At 57.1% G+C, this 14,981-nt stretch overlaps 1 protein-coding gene across 1 annotated transcript; it reads left to right on the forward strand.

Moving 5' to 3' along the window:
- The first annotated feature begins 506 nt into the window (after positions 1–506).
- Positions 507–13,954, forward strand: LOC135887100 (alpha-1,6-mannosyl-glycoprotein 4-beta-N-acetylglucosaminyltransferase-like). Its single transcript, XM_065414887.1, is given in 6 exon segments — positions 507–654; positions 1,541–1,600; positions 1,603–1,656; positions 6,234–6,397; positions 7,119–7,266; positions 12,810–13,954. Coding segments are annotated over 6 exon segments (1,719 nt in total).
- The last annotated feature ends 1,027 nt before the right edge of the window (positions 13,955–14,981 follow it).

A 14,981-nucleotide genomic window follows, 5' to 3' on the forward strand; every position in this document is an offset into this window, starting at 1 on the left:
TCTCACTCCATCGAGGTCATCCTCTCCAACCTTCCTGTGCCTCGGTTTCTCCCCTGCCCCCATAGAGGATAGTCCTGCTGGGAGGGTTCATTCCCTAATGCTCTAAGTGCTATGGACTATTACAGCCTGGCCCTGCAGCAAATACCAGCAGGCAGGGCTGAGAGCATAATGCAAGGAGCCTTTCCTGCCCAGACCTTTCAATAATATATGAACATTGTGTAACATCATCACACTCCCTTTTATCAGTCCGGAGAACTACAGCTGTGATGGAGGTAGAATCAGGGATCCTGGAGTGCAGGGAAGAGCTCCAGTTAGCCCTGCAGATCCCTTCGAAGCATCCCTGTGTATCCCCTAGCTAGGCCTGGCCCTCTAGGAGAGCGTGGTTTTGCTGATGCAGGGAGTTCCTTGTGGGGCGGGTGGAGAGGGCTCTGCTCAGGCACTGCTGTCTGTATATCCACCCCTGGCCTGCCAGCCCTTTGTTTGTCACTAAACAAGAAGTTCAGGAGATGTTTGTAAAAAGATGCATGTTTGAGACACCTGACTTGTTAGCTGAACCTGAATTTCAGGTTCCCAGCCTCGACTTTGTCCTGACTGTCTGCATGTTCCTGGCCCCCACTGGAAGGGAAGTTACTTGGCCAGAGAACAGAGAGCAAGGTAGGTTTGATACTCCTTCCTCTTGCATGCAGACGTCCAGGTGCAATGTCTAGGTCCCGTAACCAGAGGATAGCCTGTGGATCAAGGGAGGCCAGGAATTGCAAACTGCCCTCCAGCTATGGAACTGGGCAGGCTTCTACCACGAGTTATGATCTGCAACGCTGCCCCACAGTCCCTGCGTGGAGAGGAAACCAGGCCAGGGCAGAGGCAGCCTGTTGAGCCTGGCCCAGGATCTGTGATTAAGTGGACAAAGAGGCAGATGCAGCAACTGACTCCTGAATTTACTTGGTGCATTAGACTCTTTCCCACCGCTGCGTCCTCTCTGTAAGAATGTAGTTTTCAGCACCTTGTCAGTGTGTGGTAACCGGCCGTCTGCGTTCTTGTGCAGGAGTGCGTGAGCAAAGGGGCGTTGAGAGCTGTGGTGTCACACCTTGGTCCACAGGAGCAGGATCCCTCCCCTGAATACGAGCAGTGGGTTGTTTCCTGTCTGAAAACAGGGCACCAGTCAACCGGAGATGTCATTGGTTGGTTTCCTCCGGCACAGCTCTCCAGGCAGGCTTAGCAGTATTGGCATCTTGTTAAGGGTCTCGATTTTTCTCCAATGACTAGCTGAACTTCAGGCCAATATTTGTGAAATGGGGCAGCTATTGTGGGCACCAGCTTTGAGACCCCTTGACCTGATTTCCAGAGGTGTGGAGCGCCCGCAGATCATGGACTAGTGGAGCAGTTACAGGCGATGTAGGCAGGGGACGTGCTTGGAGTTCTCTTTCAGGTCATGCTGCGAGAACCCGATGGGGCTCTCTTGCATTTAAGTCTTGCGCTGGGGTGCGCCCCGGCATGGACATTCAAGCCCAGCATTTTATGAGGCCCGGGTGTCCTTTTGCAGTTTTTTTGCAGTACGTCATCCTGCGAGCAACACAGGATTGCAATAACGTCACTATAGGTCCCCCGGCCTCCAGCTCCAGAGAGATCCCCTCTCATCGCAGGAGTCCTGGGCTGGAGGTAGGATTCCGATGACTGAGCCAACCGTGTCTTATAAACTTGCACCCCCAGATCAGCACAAAATAGGGGGATGAGCGGAGGGATATTTCAGTGGTTTGAGCATTGGCCTGCTAAACCCAGGGTTGTGAGTTCAATCCTTGAGGGGGCCATTTAGGGATCTGGGGCAAAAATCTATCTGGGGATTGGTCCTGCTTTAAGCAGAGGGTTGGACTAGATGACTTCCGGAGGTCCCGTCCATCCCTGGTATTCTATGATCAACACCCACCTCCCATGCATGTACACCAGTTTCCCTTCTCCCCTACCCACCCTATTGGATAGATCTGGAGAGCATGATTCGGGATTAGTGGTAATTCTCTGCCCTTATTTTTCAGAACTGAACATTCACGTCAGCAGAGGCTGGCACAGGGAATCTTCTCCCTCTGAGAAGCCCCCAAAGAATTGCCCTTTGTCAAAACGGCAGCTCTCCCCCACTGCTCTCAACCGTATTGCCTCCAGGGCAGGCCGTGAACGGAGGACAATGGCAGACAGTGGCCGTTTTGCCAACGGGCAGTTTTCAGTGAGTTTCTCTGAAGACATCCCATCTTGATTTAAGAAATTGTCAATGATGGGGAATCCACCTGGTAAATTGTTCCCATGGTTAATTGCTGTCATGGTTAACAATTTACGCCTTTTCTCCAGTCTGAAATCCTACATATTGCTTTTCAAAAGCTACTCTTTGCACCGGATCGGGTCCAGATTCATTTCCCTGCCAATTTTTGCCTAGATAGACAATGGCTAAACTGAGATCAAAAAGGACCCCCCCCCCCAAAAAAAACCCAACAAAAAACCTGATGCCAAATGCTAACTTTCTAAAGGCCCAATTTTAAATCCATTTTCACTCCTAAACTAATAGATTGATTTGTAAATTCTTGCAGAATTCGGCCTCCGCTTGGAGTGAGGGCTGTAATTTAGAGGGGATAGGCTGTGTTCTCTAGACATAATGAACAAGTTGAATCCTTGCTTTAAGAACACAATTCAGTCAGCTTTAACTATGGATCCATGACTGGCGCCTCCAGAACTCTTTAGATAGGTGTCATAGCATGCCTGGCCCCTTTAAGGGGAGATGGGCCCAGCCCACCTGTGACTAATAAGTTACCTCCCTGCAGGCTGTGGGGCCAGGGCATCAGGTGATCGCTTGAAAAGCACCTGGTCTTTATAAAGGCCAGCAAGAGCTCAGTTGAGAGTGGCTGGGAGCCTGATGCTTGCAGGGATTGCTGTGGTCAGGGAAAGAACCCAGCTGTCAGGTGACTCCCCGGTACACAGGTTGGGGGTGAGAGCTGCAGGAAGTAGAAAGGTTCCTATGGGAGGCCCTGGCTCTGTGCACTGGGTGAGGGAAGAGCTTGTAGGAGCTGGTGCCGGGCAGAGGCAGTACCTTATTTGGGGATTTTGCCTAAGTTCCTGGTTAATCAATAAATGATGCCTTGAGGGACGGGCCTGAAACAGGCTCTGGTGTGGTATCCGTCCTTCCTGGGCTGGCGAGGTAGCCCACTGCAGGCAGAGGTGTGACTGTGGCATGGGTCGCGATACCGGAGCAAGCGAGCTAGCCCCAAGCTGTCGGGGCTTCACGGCTATTGCTTTCGAGCTAGCCAGACCCAAGCTAGCTGGGGGATGTCTATAGGAGCCGCAGTCGCCCCTCTGGCTGCGGGATAGCCATCCCTACAGAGGCTATCGAAAAGAAAGGGGGGGGGCTATTCCTGTACCAGGCACGGGGAGGAGTGCGCTTAAAACGAATAAAATGATGCTGCAGTGAGACCACTTGCCCACGTCTCATGCGGGTGGTACCCAAGCAGGGCCGGCTCTGGCTTTTTTGCCGCCCCAGGCAAAAAAGCCTCCGGCTGCTCCCCCTCCTGCGGGGGGGGCGGAGCCTGGGGGGCGGCGAGCCCCGGCGGGGGCTCCGCTCTCCCGCCGCGGGGAGGGCGGCGAGCCCGGGCGGGGGCTCCGCTCTCCCCCCGGGGGCAGGGCGCCGGGGGGGAGGGCGGCCGGAGCCCTGGGAGGAGGGCGGCGAGCCCCGGCGGGGGCTCCGCTCTCCCGCTGCGGGGAGGGCGGCCGGAGCCCCGGGGCGAGGGTGGCGAGCCCCGGCGGGGGCTCCGCTCTCCCCCCGCACCAGAGGGCTTCTGCCCGGGCCGCTGCACACTGGGGCCGGGAGCGCAGCCCAGAGGCTGCTCCAGCCCTGCAGCCCATGGGGCAGCGTGGTGGGTCCAGGCGGAGCGGTCAGGGGCCCAGTGGGCAGCGCGGGGGCGTGGGCCGAATCCCTGCTGCTGCCGGGGAGCCCCGCGCCTCTCCCTCCCGCTTGTGGCTGCGGCTCCTTCCCGGTGGGACGCGCCCCCCGGCCTGCCGCCGGAGGGGAGGGCGGCGAGCCCGGCTGTGGCCCCGCTCTCTCCGGCGGCCCGAGCGCCGCGCCGCCCCCCTCCAGGTGCCGCCCCAAGCACCAGCTTGGTTGCCTGGTGCCTGGAGCCGGCCCTGTACCCAAGGCCTGTGGAGGCAGTTTCCTTCATCCCATCGCACACGTCTCCGCCTCAGTAGCAGCCAGCAGGTAGTAGAAAGGGCAGGGTGAAGGGCTGTAATGTGTTTCGAGGGCATCTGCATCATTGGCTGAACAATTCCGTAACACTTACAATAAGTGACTTAGCAAGTGTTGATTGCGGGCCCTGCCCATCCTCCCAAGGCAAAAGGGACCTAGAGAGGACTAATAACCCCTCCTGCTGCCCACTAGCACCTGACTGGGGTCCGGGCGAAACTTCTGTGGGCAGGTTTGTCCGTATTGCTCATTAGGGGATTTCTTGCACCTTCCTCTGGAGCAGCTGGTGCCAGGCGCCTGGGCTGGCTGGATTCATGTGCTGAGCAGTTTGGGGTTCCTATTTACTGACGACCATCAAGTGCTGTGAGCAAGACCCTGCCATTCATATCCTTTAACACCTGAAGACTGGGTCTAGGGTCCAGTGCCTGGTGCATCCACGTGCTCGTACCTGGGCTGGGATTCTAAGTGGTCGGAGAGGAGTTGAGACACGTCTGACGTTGTGCAGCTGCCTCTCCTCGCCCCGAATCTGCCCTTGCTTTTCATGCCAGATTCCTGCTGCAGGTAGCAGGCTGCGCCTGAGGGTCGCAACCCCGGCTCTCAAATGTCCAGGTATCACTCGAGAAAAGAGCCAACGTACTACAACAGCCAAATCATCAAAGGCTTTAGAGTGCAAAACAAACATTGTGTATTGCACCTGGGAAGCCAGGAGGTCAGAGCCACCCTAGGGTGTGCTCCTTTCACCTGTGTCGGCAGGCATGTTCTGCAGTAGCTGATGTTTCCTCGTGAACTTCGGGTGCAGCCCCCTGGACTAGTAGCTTTATTTTTCTGGCAGGGCCCGTGAGCTGCTGTGCACCGTACAAAATGGATCTGTGCCTGCAGATCTTCCAGCGCTCAGTGCAGTGAGCGGATCTGGAGGTCGCAGCGCCCCAGAGCTCTGCAGTGTACTGGGTTTTGTGGGACATCTCACAATTGGAGTTGGGGGGGGGGGGGGGAGACAGCACCTCTCCCTTCAAATATGCTATAGACCAGTGGGGGTGCACCCACCTGTCCTGAGTGCTGTTTATATGTGCAGGTGCTTTGCAGCCCTCCTCCCCCAGCCCTAGAAGGCAGCCAAGTATTCGCCTGTCCATGTGACAAATAAGTCAAAGGAGCTCATGTTGATATAAAATTATTCTACTTAACTGCCAGGGGGCAAATTTGTCACGTACACATGGAAGCTATACAGCACAGCTATAGCTATGTCTTAACTCAGGAAGTTCCTTCGAGAGGAAATGTAGCCAAACTCCAAACCTGGAGACAATGGAACTTTCTGTGCCTGCGTCCTGTAAATAGCTAACCGCTTGGTTTGCAAAATAAGCAAGGAGGAGGGGGCAAATAAATAAACAATAAGAGGGGCAGATACATGTAACTTGCTAATTATGTATGGTAATAATGGCAAATTTTAGCCAATCATAGAGCGATAAATTATCATAAGCAACTGCATATAATGCTTTGGTGTAAGTGTTTTCTTTGTTCTTGCTGACTTATGAGCTCGAACCCAATTGCAATTGAAATAAACGGATCGCCCCTCCTGGGGCTCCTTGCTTAGCTAGTTGTGTCCGTCTCTCCTTATTCCTCAGCTGGAACCGACAGAAATTTCTATGACATTGTCATGTGACATAACTTAGTATGGCAGATCCCAAGTTTATTCAGTCAGGGGCCGCTCACTGGCTAGGAGTTCAGTCTGTTTGTGGCGGTTTCTTCCTGGCCCCTGTAGAGCCAGCAAACACCCTCAGCTCCCCGCCGGGCCCCTCACCCTTACGGGTGTCCTGTGCCGGACCCTTGTCACGGAAGCTGGTGAGAGCCGCTTGGGACTCTGGCTCTCCGCGCTGTGAGAGCCGAGGCGCTGGCTGGCTGCCTGGCAGCCCTCCCTGCCCTGATCCCTGAGCAGGCCGCCTCTGCATGGCCAGGCGCTCCCCAGGCGGGGCGGGCAGCGCTGCTCCGAACAGTGCCCTCATGCACTCTTGCCTCTCCCCCGAAGGAGCCCGGCCGAAACTGGCAACGCCCCCAGGCGCCAGCCCCTGCCCGCGGAGCCCGGCTGCCATGAGATGCTTCCCAAAGCGCTTGTTCGCCACTGCCCTGACGCTCCTGGGTCTGCTCCTGCTCCTCAGCCTCTGCCTGCAGCGCCCGGAGGACCCACTGGTGGTAAGTACCAGGCTGGGCTGGGCGGAGACTTCGCCTGTGCCTGCCCCCGTGCTCCGTAACTGCTGTGTTCCCCTCCCCTGCCCCAGGGCTGCCCCACATCCCCTCGCTCTGGGGTCTGTGTTCCCCTGGCCCTGCCCCAGGGGCTGAGTGGCTTCCCCTCCTCTTGCTCTGGGGTCTGTGCTCCCCTGGCTCTGCCCCAGGGCTGCCCCGCATCCCTTCTCTGTCCCTCCCCTTGCCCTGCCCCACATCCCCGCCCCTCGCTCTGGGGTCTGTGTTCCCCTGGCCCTGCCCCAGGGCTGCCCCACATCCCCTCCCCTCCCCTCGCTCTGGAGTCTGTGCTCCCCTGGCCCTGCCCCTGGGCTGCCCCGCATCCCCTCCCCGTCCTTCCCCTTGCCCTGCCCCACGGGCTTTCCCGCATCTCCTCCCCTCGCTCTGGGGTCCACGCTCCCCTCTCCTAACCCCACCTCCCATCCCTGAATTGGGGGCTTCATGGCCTCTCCTCCCTTGCCCCACTCCAGTGGAGATGTCTGAGCAGGAGGAGGGCGTGACTGGCTGGGTGGGGGGTGGAGCAGCACTACTAGGGGATGCTGTTCTCCAGCTCTAGCCCTCCTGAGCAAAGGGGGCTCTGGGCTGGAGCCCCTGGCGGACGAGGTGTATTTGCCACAGGCCTGCCTTGGGGTGCGCTAACAGCAGCTAACGCTGGCTCTGCTCTGGCTCCCAGGCGGAGGTGAATCGCTGGGTCCAGGAAATGGTGCTGCAGCAACTCCAACCCGACGGGAACCTGCGCAGCTTCCAGGAGCTGTGGAACGCTTCTGCCTCCAGGAACGTCTCCTATCGCTACCTTGCCGGCCACCCACCCTCTAGGAAGAGTGAGTATCCCAGGACCAGCCTGCTTTAGCCTCCAGCATTCTCTGCCAGCAGCAGGATCTGGAGAGAGATGGTCTAGAGCAGTGTTTTTCAACCTTTTTTTGGGCAAAGGCACACTTGTTTCATGAAAAAAATCACGAGGCACACCACCATTAGAAAATGTTAAAAAATTTAACTCTGTGCCTATATTGACTATATATAAAGTAATTCTCTTGAATAGGAATCAAATAAACACAAAGAAAGTATTTTATAATTACTTTATTATGAAATAGTAAGTAAACAGAAATATGAAAAATTATAAAATACTTTATTCAGTGCGCAACCTGGGCCTGTTTGGCTGAACACAAAGCTGATATTCTGAGCTATTTATAGTCCTTAACATCAGTGGTGGGATTCAAAAATTTTAGTAACCAGTTCCGACATTCAAGCATGGTTTAATATTTTTTTCCCACGGCACACCAGGCAACATCTCGCGGCACACTAGTGTGCCGCGGAACAGTGGTTGAAAAACACTGGTCTAGAGCTGTGGTTCTCAACCTTTTTGATACCACGGGGACTGACTTGCTGCCTTCCTAAACTGTGTCCGGGAGATCTCCGGGACTGGCGAGAAACGCTGGGTTAGAGGCACCAGCCATAGCGGAGCAGCTTTTGGGAAGCCAGCTGACGGATTTCTGCAACTGCTGCTCTGGCACCAATGCAGAATGGGGGATAACCGGCTTGGCAGCAGCACTGCTGAGAAGGATCTGGGAGCTGTGGTGGTTCATAACCTCAGCAGGAGTCAGCAATGCGATCCTGTTGCACAAAAAGCAAATGCAACTTTAGATTGCATTAACAGAGGCATACTCAGCGCTGGTTAGGCCTCAGCTGGAGGACGGTGTCCATTTTTGGTCACCAATATCTAGAAAGGATGTAGAGAAACTGGAAAGGATCCAGAGGCGAGTGACAAAGATGACCAAAGGGAAGGAATGCAGCCATACGAGCAAAGGCTGAAGGAACTGGCTATGTTTAGTTTGGAAAAGAGATTAAGGGGGCACATAACGGTCTTCAGATACTTGAAAGGCTGCCATAAAAAAGATGGAGAAAAGTTGTTCTCTCTTGCCACTGTGCTGTAGTTTGACCCCATTGCAATGGGGTCAAACTACAGCACAGCCACAGGCACCAACTTTTTTTGGTGCCGGTGGGTGCTCGCGCCGCCACCCCTTCCCACCCCGGCCCCACCCCGACTCAACCTCTGCCCCAAAGTCCCTGCCCGAACTCCGCCCCTTCCTGCCCCTATTGGATCCCTCCCCAAATCCCCGCCCCGGCCCCGTCTCCTCCCCCAAGCACGCTGCGTTCCCCCTCTTCCCCCCTCCCTCCCAGGCTTCCCACGTGAAACAGCTGTTTCGTGGCGCCAAGTGCTGGGAGGGAGGGGGGAGAAGCAGGACGTGGTGGCGCGCTCAGGGGAGGAGGCGGAGCGGAGGTAAGCTGGAGCGGGGAGAGCAGGGCGAGGAACTGTCCCTGCACCCACCAATTTTTCCCCATGGGTGCTCCAGCCCCAGAGCACCCACAGAGTCAGCACCTATGAGCACAGCAGATGTAGATTAAACCTCAGGAAAAACTTCCTAACTGTAAGAAGAGTAGGACGATGGGACAGACGCCTAGGGAGCTTGTGGAAACTCCTTCGCTGGAGGTTTTCAGAAGGAGGCTGGAGCCATCTGTCTGAGATGGGTTAGACACAACAAGTCCTGCATTGTGGCAGGGGGCTGGACGAGCTGACCTTGCGATCCCTTCTCACCCTGTGGTTCTGAGTCTATACCTGTGTTCGGGTGCTGGGCTTGGCTGTCTTGCCCGTGGCGGGGCTCGCCACCGTTTGAGAGGTCTGGGAGCAGCCTTGACGTTACTTGGAAGAATGGCGTGGGCTTTACTTGAGTTAACATCCTAGTGAAGACAAGGCAGGTTGTAGCTGTCACATGAGTCTGCAGGTCAAGTTAAAGGCTAGGCTCCCCCGTAGCCTCTACCTGTTAACTCCTCTGAAAGCTACAAGCTGCCACACCCTCACTAGGGCTCTAGCAAACACATGGCTGAGTCTCTCCGGAGCCTGGAATAGCGGCTGCAGACGTTTGTCATTGAGGAGCTATTCACGCCCACGGGAGAGGGCCCAAAACAGAAACAACAGTGGGCTGTGGCCTTCCCTCTGCTGCAAGTGGGAGTGTGTGACCCCGCCCCCCGCTCCCGGGTCCGAGACAAACCACAGGGCAGACTTGCGTAGGGTGCAAAAATCCACAGGAGTTTAGTGAGTAGGGTTACCATTCGTCCGGATTCCCCAGGACATGTCCGGCTTTTTGAGCTAAAAATAGCATCCGGGGGGAATTTGTAAATGTCCGGACTTTCCCCCTCCCTGCAGAGCGCGCGCGGCTAACAGGGCAGCCGGCGGGATGGTGCCACTTACATGGGGTCTGACAGCCAGAGAGAGCCCCTCCTCCTCTCCCCTGCAGCAGAGATCACTCCCTCCCTCCCTGCATTCGCAGATCGCCTCCGGCAGTCTGGAGCTCCTCCCCCGCTCCTCCTGCCCAGCGTGCTGGGACGAGCGGCTCAGGCCGTTCCTGAGCAAGTTCACAGAGACATTAGGCGAAGGCCAACAAGGGGGCCAGGGGGTCGGAGAAGGGGCAGGGAGGTTTTGGAGGGGGCAGTCAAGAGACGGGGGGGCGGGAGTTTGGGGGGGGCTTTCTGGGGGAGGCGTGGATAAGATTTTGGGCAGTCAGGGTACAGGTAAGGGGTAGGGTCCTGGGGGGCAGTTGGGGGGGGGTCTTAGGAGGGGGCAGTTAGGGGACAAGGAACAGGGAGGCTTAGGTAGGGGGTGGGGTTCTGGAGGGCAGTTAGGAGCAGGGGTCCCAGGAGGGGGCAGTCAGGGGACAAGGAGCGGGGGGGTGTTTGGGAGTTCTGGGGAGGGGGCTGTCAGGTGGCAGGGGTGGGGAGAGGGATCGGAGCAGTCAGGGGACAGGGAGCAGAGGGGTTTAGATGGGTCGGGAGTTCGGGGGGGGGGGCTGTCAGGGGGTGGAGAGTGGTTGGATGGGGCGTGGGAGTCCCAGGGGTCTGTCTGGGGGTGGGGGTGTGGATAAGGGTTGGGGAAGTCAGGGTACAGGTAGGGGGTAGGGTCCTAGGGGGCCAGTTAGGATGGGGGGAGGGTCTCAGGCGGGGGGACAAAAGGCAGGGAGGCTTAGGTAGGGGGCGGAGTCCTGGGGGGCAGTTAGGGGCAGGGGTCCCAGGAGGGGGCAGTCAGGGGACAAGGAGCGGGGGGGTGTTTGGGAGTTCTGGGGAGGGGGCTGTCAGGTGGCAGGGGTGGGGAGAGGGATCGGAGCAGTCAGGGGACAGGGAGCAGAGGGGTTTAGATGGGTCGGGAGTTCGGGGGGGGGGCTGTCAGGGGGTGGAGAGTGGTTGGATGGGGCGTGGGAGTCCCAGGGGTCTGTCTGGGGGTGGGGGTGTGGATAAGGGTTGGGGAAGTCAGGGTACAGGTAGGGGGTAGGGTCCTAGGGGGCCAGTTAGGATGGGGGGAGGGTCTCAGGCGGGGGGACAAAAGGCAGGGAGGCTTAGGTAGGGGGCGGAGTCCTGGGGGGCAGTTAGGGGCAGGGGTCCCAGGAGGGGGCAGTCAGGGGACAAGGAGCGGGGGGAGGGTTGGGGGTTCTGAGGGGGGAAAGTGGGAGGGGCAGGGGCGGGGCTAGGGCAGGACGGGGGCGGGGCTCCTCCCATCCTCTTTTTTGCTTGCTGAAATATGGTAACCCTATTAGTGAGGCATTTCCCCACTGCTCCCAGACACAGGTTCCCTGCCGCAGTCTCGCTGGGCCCCACAGGCCTGGCCCAGGCAGCCTGCAAATCACTGCTTTGCTTTACTGCAGAAGGGGTTCCAAAACCAATCTCCACCGTCCCGCGCCAGGCCCACCTTCCCCCTAGAGCTCTGGCACCCAGGCAGCAGTCTCTGCAAAGGCTCTGGGCTGATCCTTTCCTCAGGAAGCAAAAGATAAGAGATCTGTTCTCCTCCTGGGACAGCCACCCACAGACCTGTCCACTTCCCTTGGTAAATTCCTTCATTACCTGGCAGCGAATGCAGGTGCAGCGGGGCAGGGCTGAGCCCCATAGCCCTTGCCAGCTCAGTGTGGGGCTGGTGTCCCCCATCACAGCCGGGAAGGGAGTTTCCCCTTGGCATAGCTGGTGTGACACTGTCGCCCAGTGGGCAAAACGATCTGGCACAAGACGTACAGCTTCCTTCTAGCTCTGTTTGTACAACTCTTGCTACTCCATGGCCACAGGGAGGCAGTTCTTCCTACCTGCTCCTGCTCTCCCTTGGGGAAGGGGACCAGCAGAAGAGAGAGGAGACCCTGTCCTGTCTTGTGTGTTGGTGGAGGGTTTTTTTAGTGGCACTAAAATTCTCATTTGCGTCAGTTTGGAGGTGCAGTGGGAGTGGTTGAGTCATCTGGGGCGAGGAGAGATGGCAGCTATTCCACTCTGATTAAACAACACGGGCTTGGAGCTTTTCACTGAGAGAGATTCGGTAGGACGCAAAGGGGAAATTAACAAGAAAACGTGATAAATAAGCAAGGGCGAGTACGCACACATTTCTCCTCAAATTACTAGCATCATTAAACAATTCACATTTACCAGTGGGCTAGCTGCTGTACAAACAAATAGTACAATTTGCTTCCTGACTCCTAGAGCCTACCATTGAAATTCAGAAGACAGACACAAAGTTGGGGAAAGGAATAGAATCATAGAAGATTAGGGTTGGAAGAGACCTCAGGAGGTCATCTAGTCCAATCCCCTACTCAAAGCAGCAGGGCCGGCTTTAGGGCAATTCACCCGATTCCTCCTAAGAGGGCCCCACAACGTCCCTAAGGACCCTCCGCCGAATGCACCGGCAGCCAATAGAGCTGCCGCCGAAGTCCCGCCGCTGTCTTCAGCGGCAGCTCTTTTGAATCGGGCCCCGCAGTGCCTAAAGCCAGCCCTGCAAAGCAGGACCAACCCCAACTAAATCATCCCAGCCAGGGCTTTGTCAAGCCTGACCTTAAAAACCTCTACGGAAGGAGATTCCACCACCTCCTTAGGGAACCCATTCCAGTGCTTCACCACCCTCCTAGTGAAATAGTGTTTCCCAATATCCAACCTAGACCTCCCCCACTGCAACTTGAGACCATTGCTCCTTGTTCTGTCATCTGCCACCACTGAGAACAGCCGAGCTCCATCCTCTTTGGAACCCCCCTTCAGGTAGTTGAAGGCAGCTATCCATCTCAGGTGGGATGTAGCCAATCTGTCATAGGTAAGGCTGGGCACAACTCCCCGTAAAGGCCCAGCCATCCTCTGAGACCTTCAGTAGAGGGTGTCAGCCTGAGTTCAAACACAAGGACCTGCTATTGGCTTCTTGTGAAATCAGCCAGCCTCGCACCCTCATAGGTATTTAGGTGCCCAACTCTCCCGGATTTCAAAGGGAGTTAGGCCCCGAAATACCGTGAGGGTCTGAGCCTTACTGATGTGTCAGTGGTGCTCATGTCTGTCCTTTCATCCCTCCGTGTTTCAGAGTTCCTCACTGTGGGGCTGTCGTCTGTCAAGCGGAAGCGAGGCAACTACCTCCTGGACACGCTGAAGTCCATCTTCAAGCAGTCAACCCAGGAGGAGCTGGAGGAGATGGTGGTGGTGGTGCACCTGGCTGACCCGGACTCGGAGTGGAACACCCAGGTGGTGACGGACATTACCGCAAGATTCACTCCCCACCTCCTCCGGGGCCAGCTGCTGGTTATCCATGCCCCTCCGGAGTGCTACCCGCCCCTGGAAGGCCTGAAGAGGAACTACAATGATGCCGAGAATCGAGTGCAGTTCAGATCCAAGCAGAACGTGGACTATGCGTATCTCCTCAGCTTCGCTGCCAACCTTTCCTCCTACTACCTCATGATTGAGGACGACGTGCAGTGCTCCAAGTCCTTCTTCACTGCCATCAGGAAGGCAGTGGCATCCCGGGAAGGCTCCTACTGGGTCACGCTGGAGTTCTCCAAGCTGGGCTACATTGGCAATCTCTACCACTCCAGCAACCTGCCCCAGCTGGCCCAGTTCCTGCTGCTGTTCTACCAGGAAATGCCGTGTGACTGGCTGCTGGGGCACTTCCGCCTGCTGCTCACTCAGAAGGAGGTGATTCGCTTCAAGCCGTCCCTCTTCCAGCACATCGGCCTGTACTCCTCCTTCCAGGGGGCGGTCAATCGGCTGAAAGACAACGACTTCGAGGCAGATTCCTTGGACCTGCCTGACAACCCCCCAGCTGTGATGTTCACAGACATAGACACCTTTGAGAACTACCTGCCCAGCAAGGCCTACGGCACAATGCCAGAGTACTTCTGGGGGAAAGCCCCATCTGCCGGCAGCCACTTCACCATCGTGTTCCACCAGCCTGCCCGTATCTCACGGCTCCAGGTCCACACCGGCTCCGAGGAGCGCCACACCGACTATCTCCACTCAGGGGCCGTGGAGCTGGGCAGCCAGCGGCAGGGGAAAGGCAAGGGCTGCTCTACATACACCCACATCGGAGCCTTTGAGAAGGGACACTTTGAACGGAGCGGCTTGGAGAACAGCACGGCTGCCGCCCCGGAGTGCGTGCGGATCCTAGTGACAGAGAGTCAGAGCGAATGGCTGATCATCCGCAGCATCAGCATCTGGACCAAACCAAACAGCTAAGGGGGCTGCAGGGGACAGAGGCACGGCTGGTGACCCACACACCAGGGAGCTGGCCTCCCTTCTCAGGGGCAAGCAAGCGGTTTGGGGGTGTCTGAGGGGCAATGGAGGGTGGTGGCACTGCCCCTCCCAGGCAATGACACCCTGCGGGGGAGGCACAGTGAGGGCCTAGTGGGGAAGGAAGATGGGGCACTGAGGGTCAAGGCAGTGGCACAGCAGGATCCTGGTAGCATGGCAGGATGATGCATTAGGGCAAGAAATGGGAGCTAATGCAGCACATTGATACTCTGGCCTTTCAGGGCACCCTATGTCCTTGGGCACTAATTGCCGGTGGATAGGAGAGCCTGGGCCCACAGAGCTGACTGACTCCTCTGAACTACTTCCTGTGGGGGCCGTGCAGTCAGAACCAGGCCCGGGGAAGGCGTCCCACTGGGCCAGACCCCAGGAGCGAGACCTGGAATGGTGCTTGCAGCAGACCGCTGGGGCTCTGGAGAGGTCAGGAGAGCCAGCAGTGCCCAGCTCGGGGCAGGTTCAGAGCATTGTCTACTGGGGAACTCTAGCCCAGACATGGGCAAAACCAATGCCCCAGCGTGTGAGGCTGCTCCCAGGGCAGAGGCAGCCATGGGGGAAACCTTGGCTCAGGATCCTACTGCTCACAGTCGACCTGCTCTACCCCAACAGTTTAGAACTGGGCGTCCAACCTCTCCAGCCTGACGGCTAAAATGCTGTACCCCGAATGCCAGGGGGCTACATTCACGGTGGGAGGGGCAGGTTATTAATCACATTCATTACAGCAGTGCCTAGGAACCAACCAAAATCGGCCTGGTTGTGGTAGGTGCTGCACAAACACAGAGTGGCAGACAATCCCTGCCCTCAAGCGCTTACAATCTAACTAGACAAGACAGCCTGCTCGCCAGCCCCCTCCTCGCTCCTGACTTCTTCCAAAACCACATTGAGCCCCTAGAAGCAGGGCCTTGTGTGGCGCCTGGCACCACGGGGCCAAATACAGGGGCAAGAACTCCTCCGTTCT

The sequence above is a fragment of the Emys orbicularis genome, chromosome 12, assembly GCF_028017835.1.
Source record: "Emys orbicularis isolate rEmyOrb1 chromosome 12, rEmyOrb1.hap1, whole genome shotgun sequence".
In the NCBI taxonomy this organism is placed as follows: Eukaryota; Metazoa; Chordata; order Testudines; family Emydidae; genus Emys; species Emys orbicularis.